General features: G+C 49.8%; 1 protein-coding gene across 4 annotated transcripts in view; it reads right to left on the minus strand.

Annotated features, from left to right (window-relative positions):
• SCARB1 (scavenger receptor class B member 1) overlaps window positions 1–18,736 on the minus strand; it is a 90,488-nt gene that overhangs the window by 29,432 nt on the left and 42,320 nt on the right. For 3 of the 4 annotated variants that reach the window (XM_057527022.1, XM_057527023.1, XM_057527025.1), the window contains exons 2-4: window positions 7,184–7,341; window positions 3,763–3,904; window positions 157–360 (exon numbers count right to left, since the gene is read on the minus strand). In XM_057527022.1, the coding sequence (XP_057383005.1) occupies window positions 157–360; window positions 3,763–3,904; window positions 7,184–7,341 (504 nt within the window). Of the gene's footprint in view, window positions 1–156; window positions 361–3,762; window positions 3,905–7,183; window positions 7,342–18,221; window positions 18,240–18,736 lie in introns of those variants that run through there. The other variant, XM_057527024.1, reaches the window with a different exon arrangement.

Here is an 18,736-nt window from a genome sequence, read left to right on the forward strand (position 1 = left end):
CTCTATTTTGCTTAAGCCAGTTTGAGTTAGATTTTTCTGTAATTTACAACTCCTGGGCCCCCAGCCAGCTCCAAAAGCGAGCTGGTAACCGGTTCCCAGGCTGTGTCAGTGGGGGACAAGACAGAGGCCCTGAACTTCTCACTGGGCCACACTTACCTCAGCAAATAACCCGAACTTGCCCTTGAAGGGGAACATGTTTGGGAAGTACTTATTGATGAGGTGGATGAGGGGGTCCTCGTAGCCCCACATGATCTCGCTGACAGTGCGGTTCATGAAGGCACGTTCACCAAGGGTGCTGAACGCCAAGGTCATGATCAGCTTCAGGCTCATGGGCCCATTCTCCATCATCATTGCTGCACTCTGCAGAGCCAGGGGACACCACGGGTTAGAGGCCAGACACAGCTGGTCTGTCCTCCCTGAACTTCAAGCCAGGCTTCAAGGCACAGCCCATCTAGAGAAACGTTCAGGCCTAGAAGGGTCCCTGCAGTGGACATGCGGGGCATCTGGGTCATCCGGAACCATTCCCTGATCCTTCAGGAATAGGACCACCTGTGTTCTTGAGTTCAGGCCGAGTTAACTCCACCCCTAGCCCCACAGGCAGGCATGTGGCTTAGGCCTGGCCAATCAGAAACGTTCCTCTCAGGACTCCCCTGGTGGTCCAGTGGTTAAGAATCCGCCTTCCAATGCAGGGGACGCGGGTTAGATTCCTGGTTGGGGAACTAAGATCCCACACGCCGCAGGGCAACTAAGCCTATGCACTCCGAAGCCCGCACACCACAACTAGAGAGAAGCCTGCGCGCTGCAACGAAAGATCCCACGTGCCGCAACCAAGACCCAATGCAGCCAAATAAATAAATATTAAAAAAAAAAACAGTAAGAAAGAAACGTTCCTCTCCATGTGTATGTAGCCCAATCAGAGCCAACAAGCCACAAGGAGCCAGTCGGCTGGGACCGTGGGGTAGAGAGGGGAAGTGCCTGTGGCTGTGCTTGAACGTGGGGTGTGCAAGGCTGTAGCCACCCTGAGGGGCAGGTCGGCCAGAGCATGGAATCATCACAGATCCGGGCAACCTTGTTTGCACTCTGGATCAAGCCACATCTGAAACCAGACCAACTCCTGCCCTTTCAGTAACAAGAGCCCACATATGCCCTTTTTGCTTAACGCCAATTTAGAGCACCTTTTACTATGACCTTGTAACCAAAAGAATCTTCATGGAGACTCTACTCCACTTCCTTAGCAAACTCACTCCCAAACTCCAAGACCCCAAGCACCTGTTCTACCCAATATCTGGGTGCTTAGAATTTAGGTGAACTTATTTTCTAATTTTCGCTTTCCTCTGGAGATACTGTCTTGGCACTTGGTTTATTTTTTAAAGGCACCTCATCCAAAAGCTAATCTCCACCTGTAGAAAAGGGAACAGAGCCAGCATTTCCTAAAACACAGAAGTCTGATTCCATGGGAACTCACAAGGGTCTCCTTAACATTATGATTTTTTAAAGGTAATAAATAGATGGCTTTTAAAAATCATAAAAGGATACAAAATAAAAGTCCCTCTCCAACCCCTGACCCTCCTCTTCCTATTCTTCTCCCCCAAGGCAACCCATTGCTCTGGGTTCTTGAGTATTCCTGCAGAGAGAATCTACACCAGAAGGCAGCAAACTATGGCCCGTGGGCCAAAGCCAGCCCACGGCCTGCTTTTGTACAGTCCGGGAGCTAAGAATGTTTTTTTACATTTTCAAATGGTTGAAAGGAAAACAAAAGAAGACTACTCTGAAAAACATGAACATTATATGAAACTCACATTTCCATATCCATGAAACAGTTCCATTGGAATATAGCCACACCCACTCATTTATGTTTTTGTCTTGGGCTGCTTTTGTGTTATACTGGCAGAGTTGAACAGCTGCAACAGAGAACATCTAGACATCCAAGCCTAAAATATCTACCTGGCCTCTTACAGAAGAAGCCCACCCTGGTCTAGGCACGTAAAAGCGCTTGTGCGTAAGTGGGTGTGTGCGTGCAAGTATTTCTCCTTTAGAAATATTATAAGTAGGGGCCTCACGCATGTGTTCTGCCCCTTGCTTTTCCCCGGTTAGATAGAACTAAGAGACTGTTCCATGACACCCCCTGCGGCCCTGCCTCCTTTTGCTGGCTGTATACTAGCCCACTGCCCGCCCGCAGTAGATTATCACAACATAACTCCACATAACACACGCTTCGGTTGTTTCTAGATGTTTGCTCTGAAAACGTTGCTGAAATAAATATCCTTGAGAACAAACATCTTTGCCCACATGTATTATTCTGTCAAGAGGACAAATTCCTACCTATGAAATTTCTGAGGTCAAAGGCACGTGCAATTTATATTGAAAATCACTACCTTCCAACAGCTCATACCAGTTCCGTGCCTAACGACAGTACCTGTTTCCACACATGCTCCTAAGCCCTGGGCGTTATCACACAGTCTTTGCCAACCGGCTCGGTGGGAGAAAATGACTTCACTGCCAAAACATGCGTATCTCTGAGGGGGGCAGCTGCAAGGCTTTGGGCTGCATTTTCTGAGCTTCTGTCCTGTCCACCCAACGGACTGACCAGGTGCCTTCACGTCTGATCCTGAGTCCAGACCGGGGCCAGGCCCAGAGCAAACGCCTGATGACCTTCAACTGGGTGGACAGAGGATTGAATGGAGGGCTGAGTGCCACAGAGGGCAAACTCATAGCCCAAACTTCGTAGGTTCAAAACCTTAATCTGCTACTCACTAGCTGAGCGACCTTAGGTAAGTCACCTAACCTCTCTGTTCTTCAGTTCTCCTCCTCTACAAATGGAGAAAATAATGGTACCTAACGACCATGGGATCGCTGACAAGTAAACAAGGTAACATGTGTACAGCCTTAAACACAAGTTCTAACACGCAGGGTTAGCAAGATGCTCAGCCAGCAGGCCTGAGACTGCGCTCTCTAGAAAGGCATCCTGGCCAGGCTGGCCTTTGGCTGGTGTCTGAGACCCTGGCTTTAGGAGGGCTCCCACCACCCCCTAACTAAGAGGGGCTCACTGCGCCTGGACTGTACCAACGTGGTTTATGCGGACCACCTGCTTTCCTGGAATCTGGGTCCGTGCCAGGCAGAGGGCACCAACGTGACCAGCCCCCGATAAACACCCTGGACGCTGAGTCTCTAGTGGGCGCTCCTGGTGGAGGACACCCACCTGTGTTGTCACAAGTCACCACTGAAGGAATGCAGCGTGTGCTGTGTGACTCCCCTGGGAGAGGGTTCTGGAAGCCTGCGTCTGGCCTCCACCCCACGCGCCCCTTCCCTCTGCTGATTCTGTTCTGTCTCCTTCCACTCTACCAAGCCATAGCCAAGAGCAGGGCCACATCTGCTGGGCCCTGTGAGCCCTCCTAGTGAGTCAGCAAACCTGGGGGTGGCCTTGGGGACCCCGACACTCATGGCAGGCAGCAAATCCAGCTACTACCATGACTCTCTCCTGCAGAGAACGGACGCCCTGCCCTTCACCTCCCCCTAAACACCACAGACGACGACACGGACCCCCATTCAGCACCCCCCCCCGCCAGTACCTCCTTTTGGAGATTTTAGATTTGCAGAATTGAAAAGAGGAAGACCATGACTTTGGCCAATATCCCCAAACCAGAGCCCAGGATGCGCCCAGGAAGCCCGCCGGGCTTGATGTCACCGCAGGAGCCACAGGCTGTGCCCTCAAGGGACCGACCGGTGCAGGGGGCAGACAGAGAGACGGAAGGGGCGCCTCACCAAGACCAGGATGTTGGGCATGACGATACTGTCGCTCTCCAGGCCGCGGGACTTGTCAGGCTGGAACTGGAAGCTGCGGTACTCGAGGAAGGACACCGTGTCGTTGTCATTGAAGGTGATGTTGCTCTTGTGTCTGAACTCCCTGTGGGCGAGGAAGCCGGTGGGTCAGCTGCCTGGGAGCCAGGGGCCCTCGGATGTCTGCACCGAGCTTGGCCGCCTCCTCCCATCTGTCCTCCCGCCGCCTGCCCACTGCAGGACGCGGCACCAAAGCCTCTGTAACCAAATCCCAACACGCCCCCTCCCCCTGGCCAAGCCGCCGCCGTCCCTCATCAGTCTCTTCCCGGGCTTCCCTGCTCCTCCGGGGTAGGCGGGGAGGATAGTGGTTAGGAATATGCACTCTGAAGACAGAGGGTGGGGACTTGAATCCTGTCTCCACCATTTACTACCCCAGCCTCAGTTTTCCCACCTATAAAATGGGAGTAATGGGACTTCCCTGCCGGTCCAGTGGTTAAGACTCCGCACTTCCGTTGCAGGGGGCACGGGTTCAATCCCCGGTCGGGAACTAAGACCCCACATGCCGCAGGGCGAGGCCAAAAATAAAATAAAATAAAATGGGAGTAATAACAAAACCTACTTCATTAGGTCCCTACTTGTGAGGATTAAGTGAGTTAATGCACATCAAGCAATTAAAATGGTTGTCAGATGCATAGAAAACATTACAAATCAGCTGCAAGTTTCATTGCTGTTATGCTGTCATTATTCTCTCTTGTTCTGCAAACTGTTCTCCACAGAGCATCCAGAAGAATCTTTGGAAAGGGGAAATCAGATCACATCATCCTGTCGCCCACTACCCTCCTTTGCACACAGGATAAAATCAAGCTCCTAGGTTCCTTAAAAAACTACAGATAGAACTACCATACGACCCAGCAATCCCACTACTGGGCATATACCCTGAGAAAACCATAGTTCAAAAAGAGTCATGTACCAAAATGTTCATTGCAGCTCTATTTACAATAGCCAGGACATGGAAGCAACCTAAGTGTCCATCATCGGATGAATGGATAAAGAAGATGTGGCACATGTATACAATGGAATATTACTCAGCCATAAAAAGAAATGAAATGGAGGTATTTGTAATGAGGTGGATGGAGTTAGAGTCTGTCATACAGAGTGAAGTAAGTCAGAAAGAGAAAAACAAATACAGTATGCTAACACATATATACGGAATCTAAGGAAAAAAAAAAAAAGGCCATGAAGAACCTAGTGGCAAGACGGCAATAAAGACACAGACCTACTAGAGAATGGACTTGAGGATATGGGGAGGGGGTGGGGTGAGATGTGACAGGGTAAGAGAGTGTCATGGACATATATACACTACCAAACGTAAAACAGATAGCTAGTGGGAAGCAGCCGCATAGCACAGGGAGATCAGCTCATAGCACAGGGAGATCAGCTCGGTGCTTTGTGATCACCTGGAGGGGTGGGATAGGGAGGGTGGGAGGGAGGGAGATGCAAGAGGGAAGAGAAATGGGAACATATTGTATATGTATAACTGATTCACTTTGTTATAAAGCAGAAGCTAACACACCATTGTAAGGCAATTATACTTCAATAAAGATGTTTAAAAAAAAAAATCAAGCTCCTACTGTGGCCTCCGGGGTCCTCACCATCTGACCCCATCTCGTTCTCGGGCCTCCTCTCTCCCACTATCCCCCTCACTCCTAACACGCCAGCATTTACGCTGCTTGGTTTTACCTTACTTGTCCACTTGTTTATTCCCTCCCCGCTCCCCATCGGAATGTCAGCTCTGTGAGGCAGGGGCTTTTGTCTGCCTTTAACAGTGAACTGGGGGACTTCCCTGGGGGTCCAGCGGCTAAGACTCTGCACCCCCAACGCAGGGGGCCTGGGTTCGATCCCTGGTCCAGGAACTAGATCCCACATGCACGCCACAACTAAGAGTTTGCATGCCGCAACTAAGGAGCCTGCCTGCCGCAACTAAGACCCAGCGCAGCCAAATAACTAAATAAATATTTTAAAAAACAAAACAAAAACAGCGACTGGCACGGTGCCTGGCACACAGGAGGCACTCAATAAACGCTTACGGAATGAAGGGATAAATAGGAACTTCGGCAAGCCAGGCTCAGCTCTGACATAGAAGCCTTTCACGGGTGAGCTAAGCCAGGATCGCAGTTTCCTGAGGGCACGGCGGGCAGAACAAGAAATCCGGCCTCGTATTCCGACAGGCCTCCCTGCCTCTTGGAAAACTGCTCGGGCCAATCCAATGAGCCCAGTAGCCACTGGAGATCTGCACCCTCCCAAAGAAAACGATCAAACGAAGAGGCTGCGGCAGCAGTGGTCAGAATGGAACGGAGCAGGACCCCAACAAATCCCTTCCATGTCCCCCATTTTTTCTTTGTGGGAAATAGGCTTCATTCAGCTTCCTTGACCTCCCCTGAGTTCCGAAGGGTAGATTCAAACAGTTGCTAATCAGGGGAGGGAGGGGATGCAGAAACAAAGGAGGAGCAGTCAGGAGACAATAGTGTCACCTTGGGGCAGGGTCCTGGTTCCCCCTCGAGGGATACACAGAACACTATCTTTCAGTTCTTCTGTAGGAACTAAGGCCCCCACCCAGGTGGAGGATGGTAACTTCAGGCCGAGCACAAGATTCCTGGGACACCGCCCTGTTACCTCACCACCAACCAATCAGAAGAAAGTTTTGCACACAGTGGAAGATGATGAAGGCTCTGACCCGCTCCCCAAATGATTTCCCTTTAAAAACGTCCATGCTCAAGCAGAATCTTTGGAATTGGTTTTTGGACATGAGTCTGCCTTCCCCCCCAGGTTGCCAGCCTCCTGAATAAAGCAACCTTTCCTTTCCAACCAACACTTGCCTTTTTTTTTTTTTTTTTTTTTTTACTTTTTGGCCGCACCTCACAGCATGTAGGATCTTAGTTCCCCGACCAGGGGAACTGTGCCCTCTTCAGTGGAAGCTCGGAGTCTTAACCACTGGACCGCCAGGGAAGGCCCAACACTTGCCTTCTGAGCGGCAAGCAGCTGAACTCAGGTAACAATAATATGTTAACAGCTCATGTTTATTGAGCACTTACTACATGCCAGGCACTGTGCTGGGCTTTCCGCTAACCATCTTATCCAATCCTCATAACCACCCACAGTGCGTACTGTCATCCCCATTTTACAGAGGGGGAAACTGAGGCACAGGGAAGGAAAGGCCTATGCCCACGGTCAGAGAGCTGCTGAGTGGCAAAGCCAGGCAGTCGCTCTCCAAGTCTCAAGCGCTAGAGCACCAGATTGGGAGAAGCAGAGTGACCTTGAACAAGCCCCACTACTGCGAGGGGCCTGTTTCCTCATCTGTAAAATGGGGTGATGACCTGAGTCCCAGCCCAGCCCCCTTCATCCTCACCTGTACACGTAGGGTCCGCGCTCCCGCACCTGCGGCCTCTGGCCTTGGAGGATGTCCCTGGGGTTGATGACATCGAAAAAGTAGACAGAGAGGTAGAAGGGGACGGGGATCTCCTTCCACATGTTGAAGGACAGGCTGCTGGGGTCGATGCGCACATTCTGTGGGGGATGAGACAAACAGGTCAGTTAGGAGGAGGGCCAGGGCGCCCACCCACCTACCCACCCTACCACGCGGCTCCAAAACAGCTGCCCAGTGCCAGCCTGTGCTGCAGACTCCACAGGCACATCAGGGAAGGGGCTCCCTGGAGGGGGGTGCTCTGGGGGCAGGAGGAGGTGGGAATGCTGCTCTGGAGTTGACATAACTAATGTTACTAGGTAATATTATTTTATGTGGTATTTTTTTTTTATAAATTTATTTTATTTTTTATTTATTTTATTTTTGGCTGCGTTGGGTCTTTGTTGCTGCGCGTGGGGGCTACTGTTGGTTGCGGTGCGCGGGCTTCTCATTGCGGTGGCTTCTCTTGTTGCCGAGCACAGGTTCTAGGCACGTGAGCTTCAGTAGCTGTGGCACATGGGTATAGTTGCTCCGCGGCTTGTGGGATCTTCCTGGACCAGAGATCAAACCCGTATCCTCTGCATTGGCAGGCGGATTCTTAACCACTGCGCCACCAGGGAAGCCCCTATGTGTTATTTTTAAAATGTGTTTTCATAACGGCAGCCTGATTGGGGGACCAGGAGGTGGCCGCTGCTTGACCACAGCACTTGGCACCCGGCGGAAAGTGGGCTCTGTGTGCCAAATGCGTCATTCATTCATTCACTCATTCATTCAACACACATTTTTTAAAAACTTTAGTATAATTGATTTACAATGTTCCAGGTGTACAGCAAAATATTCAATTTTACATATATATATTCTTTTTCAGATTCTTTTCTATTATAGGTTATTATAAGATATTGAATATAGTTCCTCGTGCTATACAGTAGGTCCTTCTTGTTTACCTACTTTATATATAGTAGTGTGTATCTGTTAATCCCAAATTCCTAATTTAGCCCTCCCCACCCCATTTCCCCCTTTGGTGACCATAAGTTTGTTTTCTATGTCTGTCAACACACATTTATTGAGCACCTACTACATGTCAGGCCCTCTTCTAAGAGCTGGGGATAGGAGAGCGAACAAGACAGACCCAGATCTCCAATGTCGTGGGGCTCTTATTCCAGTAGGGGAAAGGTCTTCAATAATTAGGGTAAAGTGCATGCTATGTGACAGGGCGTAGTGAAAACACAGCAGGGACAGGGAAGAAGACTGCAATTTTAAACAGAGGAGTCAGGCAGGTGAAATGTAAGGAAAAACAAAAGACCAAAACTAAACCAAAATTAAAAACTAAGGGCACTGAGGGGAACACGTGTATTTGGTGGTGGTGGGTAATTCCATGTAGAAGCCACAGCCCGTGCAAAGGCCCTGAGGCAGAGAGGAGCTGAGACAGAGCATTCAGGAACAGCAAGGAGGCCAGCATGGCCAGAGCAGAGCCTATGAGGGGGAGAGCAGAAGGAGATGAGAACAGAAGCAGTTTTCCACGAAAAGCCAGCAAGGCAGAAATTTATATAAACTATAAATCTCCAGATGTATAAAGCTTGGCCAAAACTTGATTTCCTTAAACGGCGGAAGATAACAGGTCTGAAGCTCACTCGGCGAGTCTGTCTGTCAGATACACTGGCCTCTAACCCCTGCTTTGCTCCTCAGCTCTGAGCTCCCTGTCCCAGTGACACAGGAGGTCCCCCAAGTGCCACCCAACCCCGCCCCCGCCCAGCCTGACCCAGCCCATCAGATAGACGCTCGATGTTGCAAAGCTAGATGTCTGGGCAGCTTGCGTCACCCTCACCCTTTCTTTGAACATGGTTTTCCAGGACAAGGACAGCCACCCTCACTGTCCCCAAACAGACTGTCCCAGAACCAATGGGCAGCAGCCCCAGAGGAGGCAGAAGGCTGGAGGTCAGGCTCGGCCCCATGTCCCCAACTGGCAGGCTCTGGGAAGGAGCAGATTTGGAGGGAGTCTGACCCGAGGGCCCTTCGGGCAAGTTAGTCGGCCCTGAACCTCAGTTTTCCCATCTGTACAATGGGGCCAGTGACTCTGTAGCCTCAGCTGTGCCTCATTTGACCTACGTGGCATTTAAATGAAGAAAAGTTGAACTCATTGCCAAGAACAAAAAACTGGGAGATTTAACATAAAATCTGGACTTCAGGGTTCTCTTGAAAATATCAGGAGATCAGAGACTTGCCTTCAGGTGTAACAATCCTTTATTGATAAACACGTCTTCCTACCAGCTACGGGAGTCACAAGGATCATTTTTATAACCCGAGCATCCAGTACCTGCAAATAAAGGTGACTAGTAAACATGGTTCGTACAAAGCAACAAAAAAGGGTATTTCCCTGCTGGAGAGGGTGTGGAGAAAAGAGAACCCTCCTACACTGTTGGTGGGAATGTAAATTGGTGCAGCCACTATGGAGAACAGTATGGAGGTTCCTCAAAAAACTAAAAATAGAATTACCATATGATCCAGCAATCCTACCCTTGGGCATGTATCCGTAGAAAACTCTAATTCGAAAAGATACATGCACCTCAGTGTTCACTGCAGCACTATTTACAATAGCCAAGTCATGGAAGCAACCTAAATGTCCATCGACAGATGAATGGATAAAGAAGATGTGGTACACATATACAGTGGAATACTACTCAGCCATAAAAAAGAATGAAATCATGCCATTTGCAACATGGATGGACCTAGAGATGATCATACTAAGTGAAGTAAGTCAGACAGAGAAAGACAAATATCATACATATCACTTGTATGTGGAATCTAAAAAAAAAATGATACAAATGAACTTATTTACAAAACAGAAACAGACTCACAGACACAGAAAACAAATTTACGGTTACCAAAGGGAAATTAGGAGGTTGGGATTAACATATAGACACTACTATATATAAATCACTTAGTTGTACACCTGAAACTAACACAACAGTGTAAATCAACTATACTCCAATATAAAACTAAAAAAAAAAAAAAACCACGAGCATTTCCCAAGCGGGCCTGTGTGTCAGGTGCTTGTTCTAGACTCTTCGCTGCATTGTCACCTCCCTGACTAGCACCACGATCCTTCGAGGCAGCCACTATTATTATTATTATTATTATTATCATTATTATTACTGTTATTATTATTGGTTTCCTTTGTCAGTTTTAATGAAGACGTAAGTGAGGGTGTTCGGTGCGGGGTGCAGGAGGAGCCTGGGTTCACTGTGACAGGTGACAGCTGACCTCTTCCGTGGGAGGGAAAAGGCCACAAGACCCTGGTGGGGGCCGGCCCTGAGCGCTCCTCTCCCGAGTTTAAGGCAGGGAGGGGGAAGCCAGCATCCGGGCCTCCCAGCCCCCAGCTCTAGAGCTGCAGAGCCCAGTGAGGGCACGTCCCGGGCCGGCCAGGAGAAGGGGAGGAGGAACGGAGTGGCAGTCCCCGTGTACAGCTGTAGGGAGGGCCCGTCCCCGGCTCAGCCCTGACACATACAACCAAGAGGGCAATTCGGGTGAGCATGGAGGTGGGGGGAGACATGGTGAACGGAAGGGGTCACCCCCCCCCAAAAACAAAGGCAGCAGCTGCAACTTCCCTCCGGGGCCCTGAGGTCCCCGGGGTTTGGGTTTTTCCAGCTCCTCCCATGTTTTGTGAGCTGCCAGAAATCCAGATGTTTCTATGGCATCTCCCAGTTGTTTCAATGGCAGCAACTTATTTTTCAAAATCAAACACACCCGGCAGGCAGATCGCACATCTTCAGGCCACGGCTGGACCGCCGGGATGCCCCTTTGCACCATCTCCCGGAGGGGGTGACCTCTCCGTGTTACGGCGGGGGCGGGGCTGGGGCCCGCGAGGCTGGGTAGCTCTCCCCCTCCCCACCGGCCCACAGCAGGTCCCACCCCAGAGGCCATTCCCCCGCTCCCTCCCACCAGCCACAGGCTTGGAGAGTGGAATTCAAACGTCAGCCTGGAGGCTGCTGGGGGGGTTGCAGGTGGGGGGCGGGGCCGGGGGCGGGGGGCGGTTGTCAGTCATGCAGGATGGAAATCCTCAAATTTTAACCCAAAGCAACCAAGATAGGCCCACAGGGAGGAGCGACAGAGGGGCGGTGCCATCATGCCCTCTCTCCGCCCCCGTCCACAGAACGGTACACACGGGGCTAGTAGGCGGGGGCCCGCCCGTCCTGGCTTCAGTCAGCGCCCTCGGCCAGGGGAAAACGCGACATCAATCCAGTTTCCTTCTTTTTACGTGTTTGGGATAAAACGTAACAGGGAAGAGCCAAATCTGACTACCTGTTGGATCTGTTTCTTTTACTTTAACCTTTGCTTCCTGTTGCTTTTGTTCACTAAAAGGATATTGTCTATACATAATGACCTGCCTCGGGGAACCCTGCTCCTCTGCCTGAATGTTAAACCAAAGTGCCTTTGTTCCGGGAAGCACCCGGACCCTGTCCACCTGGGGATGGCTGCAAGGAAGAAGAAAGGAACACATCCCCTCCCGGAGGCTGGCCATTCCAGGGGATATTCGCAAAACTTATGGCCTTTTTACTTTACTTCCTCATCTCCTCCCCCTCTCTGTGCTATAAAAGAAACTAGCATCCAAACCCTGATAAGATGGTTACTTTGAGACATTAGTCGGCTGTCTTCTCCCTCTGCTGGCTTCACGAATGAATGAATATACGAATGAATGAATAGTCGTATAGACAATGGACCTGACAACACGGGGAGGGGGAAGGGTAAGCTGGGACGAAGTGAGAGAGTGGCATGGACATATATACACTACCAAATGTAAAACAGATATCTAGTGGGAAGCAGCTGCATAGCACAGGGAGATCAGCTCGGTGCTTTGTGTCCACCTAGAGGGGTGGGATAGGGAGGGTGGGAGGGAGACGCAAGAGGGAGGGGATATGGGGATATACGTATACATATAGCTGATTCACCTTGTTATACAGCAGAAACTAACACAACATTTAAAGCAATTATACTCCAATAAAAATGTTTAAAAAAAAAAATTCGTATTCCCTGCCTCAACACCTCGTCTCCTATTTATTGGCCTGCCGTGCGGCGAGCAGAGCAAGCCTGGACTCGGTAGGAAAAACATATAACGTGAGATCTACCCTCTTAGCAAATATTTAAATATACAATGCAGTATTGCTAACTCTTATTCATCATGCATAACTACTGTTACTACTACTACTATTACTACTACTAATAATAATAACAAACATAAATAAAGAGGTTGGGAGGAAACTTTCGGAGGTGATGGACGTCTTGACAGCACAGATCGTGGTGATGGTTTCACAGGTGTATACTTCTCTCCAAACTCATCGAGTTGCATAATTATATACATATAGCTTTTTAAAATGTCAATCATACCTCAATAAAGTGGTTTAAAATTTTTTAAAAGTTTCCGGTTCCTGCCTCCCTCCCCCAGCCCTGTTTCTTGGCAAAGGTACCTGGACCCGGAGAAGGCTTTTTGGGAATTCCGGAATCCCTCTGTGCTTTCCTAATCTCCTGGCCTGCCCACCCGGTTCAAGGATAAATCAGCACCAAACTGATGAGTCACCAGATGAAGCCATGTGTCTCTCCCTCCAACAGAAGGGGTTTTGGGGCTCTGGGGTCCCACCCCTGTTCATCGGGCAATCTCCTGTGACCCAGCTCTGCCTTCTGGGATAAGTCACTGATCCTCTCTGCACCTCAGTTTCCTCATCCATAAAATGGGTATAATGATAGCGTCCAAAATAAGTGGGTGTGTAGAGGTAAAGTGCTTAGAAGAGGGTCCAGTAGAGCCTGGGGACCCAGAAGGTCAGCCATGCAGTTACCTGGCACGAAGTGACCAGCCCTTCCTCCTCCCCCTGTCACTGCCCCACCTCCAGTGGGGGTTGGACTTTGCACTGCCTGCGATCCACAGGATAACTTTGATCCACAGGACCAGAGGCATCAGAACCAGGCAGCTGATTAGATAACAGTGCACAGGCCAAGCTCAGGGCCTTTTGACTAACATCTGATTCTATCCCTGCCCCCTCCCCTAAGGTCAAAGATCACAGCCCGAAAACAAAGACTGAGAGAGAAGGCCAAGGTGATCCCTTGTTGGACGCCACTCCCTTTTATCCAACCAGATTCTCCAGGCTCATTCTGGACAGTCAGGAGGGCTGCCTGGAAGAGAGGGCATGTGAGCTGGGGATTGAACAAAGGAGTTGGGCTTTGCCAGGAAAAGAAGATGGGGAGGGCGGTCCTGGCAGGGGCCAAGCCTCTGCAAAGGCTAGGAAGCCTTTAAGAGCATGACTTACCTAAATGTCCATCAATCACAAATATGTTTTTAAAACAACTCAAACATCCACAATGGATAACCAACTGCTGTGCAACCACACAATAGAATAAATGCTCGGTAATAAAAAGGAACCAACTGCTGATAAATGCCACATGGATGAACCTCAAAAACCTATGTTAGGGACTTCCCTGGCAGTTCAGTGGTTAAGACTCTGAGCTGCCAAGGCAGGGGGCACAGGTTCAATCCCTGGTCGGGGAACTAAGATCTCCCATGCCGCACGGCGAGGCCAAAAAAAAAAAAAAAAAAAAAAAAAATTAGACAAAAAAGCCTATGTTAAATTGAAAAAGCCAGATACAAAAAGCTACATACTATATGATTTCACTTATATGACATTGTGGAAAAGGGAAAACTCTAGGGACGGAAACCAGATCAGTGGTTGCCAGGGGCTCAGCTTCCTAGCTGACTGCAAAAGGGCATCAGGAAGCTATTTGGGGTGATGAAAATGTCCCATCCCTTGATTTTGGTTGCCAAACAGGTGAGATGTATACATTTGATAAAGCTCATCAAACTACACTTAAAAAGGATGAATGTTATGGATGAACCTTGAAAACACGACACTAAGATTTTCTGACAGTTTTATTGAGATCTGATTCAGATACCACACAATTTATCCATTTAAAGCGTACGACTCAATGGTTTCTAGTCTATTCTCAGAGTTGCGCAGCCATCACCACCATCTAATTTCAGAACATTTTCATCACCCAAAACAAAAACCGCATTAGCACTCAATTCTCTCCCCCAGCCCCTGGCAACCACCAATCTACTTTCTGTCTCTATGGATTTGCCTTTTCTCAGATAAAGAGAATCATACAAGTCTTCAAATGTGTCCGTAATTCTCTATTTCTTAAAAACAAGCAGAGACACTAAAGGCCACATATGTCTTCTTTCACTTAGCAAAATGTTATCAAGGTCTTGATCATTCATCCTTTTTATGTGTAGTTTGTTGAGCTTTATCCAATGTATATACCTCACCAGTGTGGCAACTAAAATCAAGAGATGGGACATTTTCATCAAGGCTTTTTTAAAAGGGTGTATATGAGCACATCTATGTTCACAGCAGCATTATCCACAATAGCCAATAGGTGGAAGCAACCCAAGTGTCCATCGATGGATGAGTGGATAAATGCAATGTGGTGTATCCAATGTTATTCAGCCTTAAAAAAGAAGGAAATTCTGACACAGGCTATATACCATGGATAAGCTTTGAAAACATTACAAAGTGAAATAAGCCAGTTGCAAAAGGACACACACTGTATGATTCCATGTATGTGAAGTGTCTAGAATAAGCAAGGGAGTTCCCTGGTGGCCTAGTGGTTAGGATTCCGGGTTTTCACTGCTGTGGCCCAGGTTCAATTGCTGGTCGGGGAACTGAAATCCTGCAAGCTGCGCAGAGCGGTCAAAAAAAAAAAGAAGAATAGGCAAATCCATAGGGACAGAAGGCAGCCTGGTGGTTGCCAGGGGAGCATGCGGAGTGACCCCTTAATGGGTATAGGGTTTCCTTTTGGGGTGATGAAGATGTTCTGGAACTAGACAGTGGTAATGGCTGCACAACATTGTGAATGTACTAAATACCACTCAATTGTACGCTTTTTAACGGTTTATATGGTGAGCTTTAGGTTAAGTGAATCTTACCACAATTAAAAAAACAAAAAAGATTAACTGCAAATTAAAATGAGATATTTCCCAAAAGATGGACACAAATTAAATCACCTGAGAAAACCAAGTGCGGGTAAAGGTGTGGGGAAACGGAGGTGCCCCAGAACGTGAGCACGGCACGCCCCCATGACCCTGCGGTCCCCTGCTCTGCACACTGGCTCTCAGACACTGCTGGCCCCGCCCAGGACCACGACCTACATGCCTGGGGCGACTGAAACAAGCTTCAGGAAAGAACACCCGCCTTTCCAATATGATGCCACTTACACTCCCAACGGATTACTTGCTCCTCAGATATTCTCTCCCGGTCCATTCTGTTTTCACAGTGTTGGTCCCCACTGACCCCAGTCATCTCACATCCCCCTATCAGACCACAGCCCACAGCTGGACAACCCTGCCCTAGAGACAGTCCCACGTGCGTGCGAGAGGGCTGCAAAAGAATCGTCGAGGGACTTCCCCGGCAGTCCAGAGGTTAAGACTCCTAGCTTCTACTGCAGGGGGCACAGGTTCGATCCACGGTCGGGGAACTAAGATCCTGCATGCCTCGCGGTGCAGCCAAAAAAAAAAAAAAAGAATCGTCGAATCTCGAAAAGGAACAGACAGTTCAGCAGATTCTCAGCCAGAGATAAATCGGGCTTCTGCACACAACTGTATCAGGCAAAATGAAAGGACCAGGTCTACCTGGATAAGACTCAGAGAAAGAATCCTGAGAGAAAAAAAAGACAAGCTGCAGAAGGGTAACAGTCACTATTGGCTCTTCACATGAATTTTTCAAACACACAAAATAATGTGGAATATTTTATTTCTTGAAAATGATATTAACCTAAAAGCTGCCAGCTCAGCATTGGTCTATAAGTTCCTCCATCTGGTCTGGCCCCCTGTGGCCTCTCCAGGCCCCACATCCTACCATGTCCCTGTCACTCACTCAGCCCGTCCATGCTGGACTCCTTGCTGTCCCTTGTATATGCAGGCACACGCCTGCCCCAGGGCCTTTGCATGGGCTGTTCCCTCTGCCCTCAATGTTTTTCCCGAGGTAGCAGCATGGCCAAATCTCTCACCCCTCCTAATCTTTCCTCACATGCTCCCTTCTCAGGAAGACCCACCCCATCCACCTCCAAATTCCTGAACACCCCCCAACCTGCTCTGGTTTTTCCATAGTCCTTGTCACCTTCCGGCATAATTATAATTAATTGTGTCTATTGTTCTTCATCTGTCTGCCCCTCTAGATCATAAACCCACCAGGACTGGATCCTCAGCTGTATCTCCAGGGCCTGGAACAGTGCTTGGCACTTAGCAGGTGCTCAGCAATGTGAGCTCGGGAACAAATAGAATCAAACTAGAAACGTCTAGGGAGCGGTGATCTGCCTTCTCCTTTGTGTATGTTTTAAAAAGCTCATACTTGAGGGAATTTGGGGAGGCGGGCGTGCTTCGTGGCTTGCAGGATCTTAGGTCCCTGACCAGGGATCGAACCCAGGCCCACAGCAGTGAAAGCGCAGAGTCCTAACCACTGGACCGCCAGGGAATTCCCGAGATAATTTTTTTTTTTTAAATACACAGAGAGCATGGCCCATTTGGGGCCCAAGCAGCTCAGTGGACGTGTGATGGAACAAATGAAAATTTTATGTTTCAATTAAATAAATCTTAAAAATTACAATTTTAATAAAAATGTGAGCTGCAACGTCACAGGCCAGGCCACAGACTCAGGACTGGGGTAAACGGATGATGAGACTCAGACCACTATCCCATCCAAGGGTGGGCCCACCTCCAATGGACCCCATCTCCTTTCCAGGCCAGGCAGTGAGGACCCTGCCCGGGGAAGGGGCAGAGCAGATGTCCTGAGGCCCGGAGGATGCGGGGTGAGGGACACCAGACCAGGCTTCTGCTTCACAGAGAGGCCAGCGGAAGGCAGGGGAGAGGCCCAGGCCTCACGTGGCTGTCCCTCCAGGGGCCTCAGGCCAGCCAGGCAGACCTCCTGCACACGCATGGGATGAGCTTGGAGTAGAGAAGCAGGCAGAGGCTGAGAGGGGCCCCATGACTCCAGGGACCTCTACCCTCACCCTCAGGAGCCAGCAGCCAGAGCAAGGGACCTCAGCTCACAGAGGCCAGAAAAAGCATCTCCTGCCGGGTCCCGAGGGCCAGGAAGTCCGCGACCCCCGTTAAACCGCCCACCAGGAAGCCTCCTCTCGCCCACCTCCCGAGCAGTAAAGCATCTGCGTTAGGCCCCTCGGGCCGCTGGAGCAAAGTCACACACTGGGTGACTTAAAACATGTATCCTCTCCCAGTTCCGGAGGCCAGAAGTCCGAAATCAAGGTGTGGGCAGGGCCGTGCTCGTTCGGAAGGCTCCAGGGGAGGCTCCTAGCTTGCTCGTCCAGCTCCTGGTGGTCTCAGGCATTCCTAGGCTCGTAGCTGCATCCCTCCAACCTCTTCCTCTGTCATCACATCCCCCCTCGCTGTGTGTCCTCTTCTTATAAGGACGTTCTTGTTGGACTTAGGGCCCACCTGACCCTTACCTTAATCACATCTGCAAAGACCCTATTTCCAAATAAGGTCACATTCGCAGGTAACGGGGGTTAGGACTTGGACATACCGTTTTTGGGGGGGGGACCCTATTCAGCCCAATCCAGGGGCAAAAAGCCAGGGCAAAGCGAAGTGATCAGGGTGTCGCTTGAACCCACAAGTGGCCACTGCCCTCCCACGGCACTCTCCCTGCTCCCAGGATGGCCTTGACTGCCAAATCCAAAACCCCACTCTCCAGGTGCCACCTCCTCCACGAAGCCTTTGGGGAACTACCTACAATGAGCCTGCTCTGACCTAATTAGGACCCAGGTCATTCTGTGGACAGTCACCCACCCCGTGCTAGATGGTATGTTCTGAATTTAAAGATGAACAAGACGGGGCCCCTGAGAAGCTGGGGGGAGGGTCGGGGAGCTGGAGAATCCTATCCACCATCTGTAAAGCACTGCTCAGGTAGCAAAACACTTCCACCTACCTTACCTCATTAAATTCTCAAAGGCCCATTGAACAGACACAGACACTGAAGATCGAGGGCCAAATATCACCCCGATGCCACAGGTGCAGGAAGAGACCAAGCCACAGGTCCTGCATCAACATGCAGGCCAGTGTCCTCACATTTCTCTCCCACTGGGCTCAGAGCACACAGGACAGGAGTTTCACAAGTTAATCATTAATTTTGACCTGGCCATTGAATTGCAAAACCCAATCCCTCCCCCTGTGATAAGAGGAAACACACCTCTGACCAGATGAGCCGGGAGGCTGATTCACCTGTCTGAGGCCGGGTTCTGGGACAGGACCAGACCCTTCCCACTCCAATCAGTCACTTCCTACCCCCTGCATCCGAGGGCTCCAGAGACGTACCCAGCCCCGTGGGGCCCATGAACGCAGGGGAGACTGCAGCATGGGCTGATTCAGTCTGGAATTTGGGAACGCCACACCCTTGGCTAATGTTCCAACTTCTTTTGATTTTAAAGGTAAGAAGAATAAAAGAAAAG

The sequence above is a fragment of the Balaenoptera acutorostrata genome, chromosome 13 (genome assembly GCF_949987535.1).
Source record: "Balaenoptera acutorostrata chromosome 13, mBalAcu1.1, whole genome shotgun sequence".
Taxonomy (NCBI): domain Eukaryota; kingdom Metazoa; phylum Chordata; class Mammalia; order Artiodactyla; family Balaenopteridae; genus Balaenoptera; species Balaenoptera acutorostrata.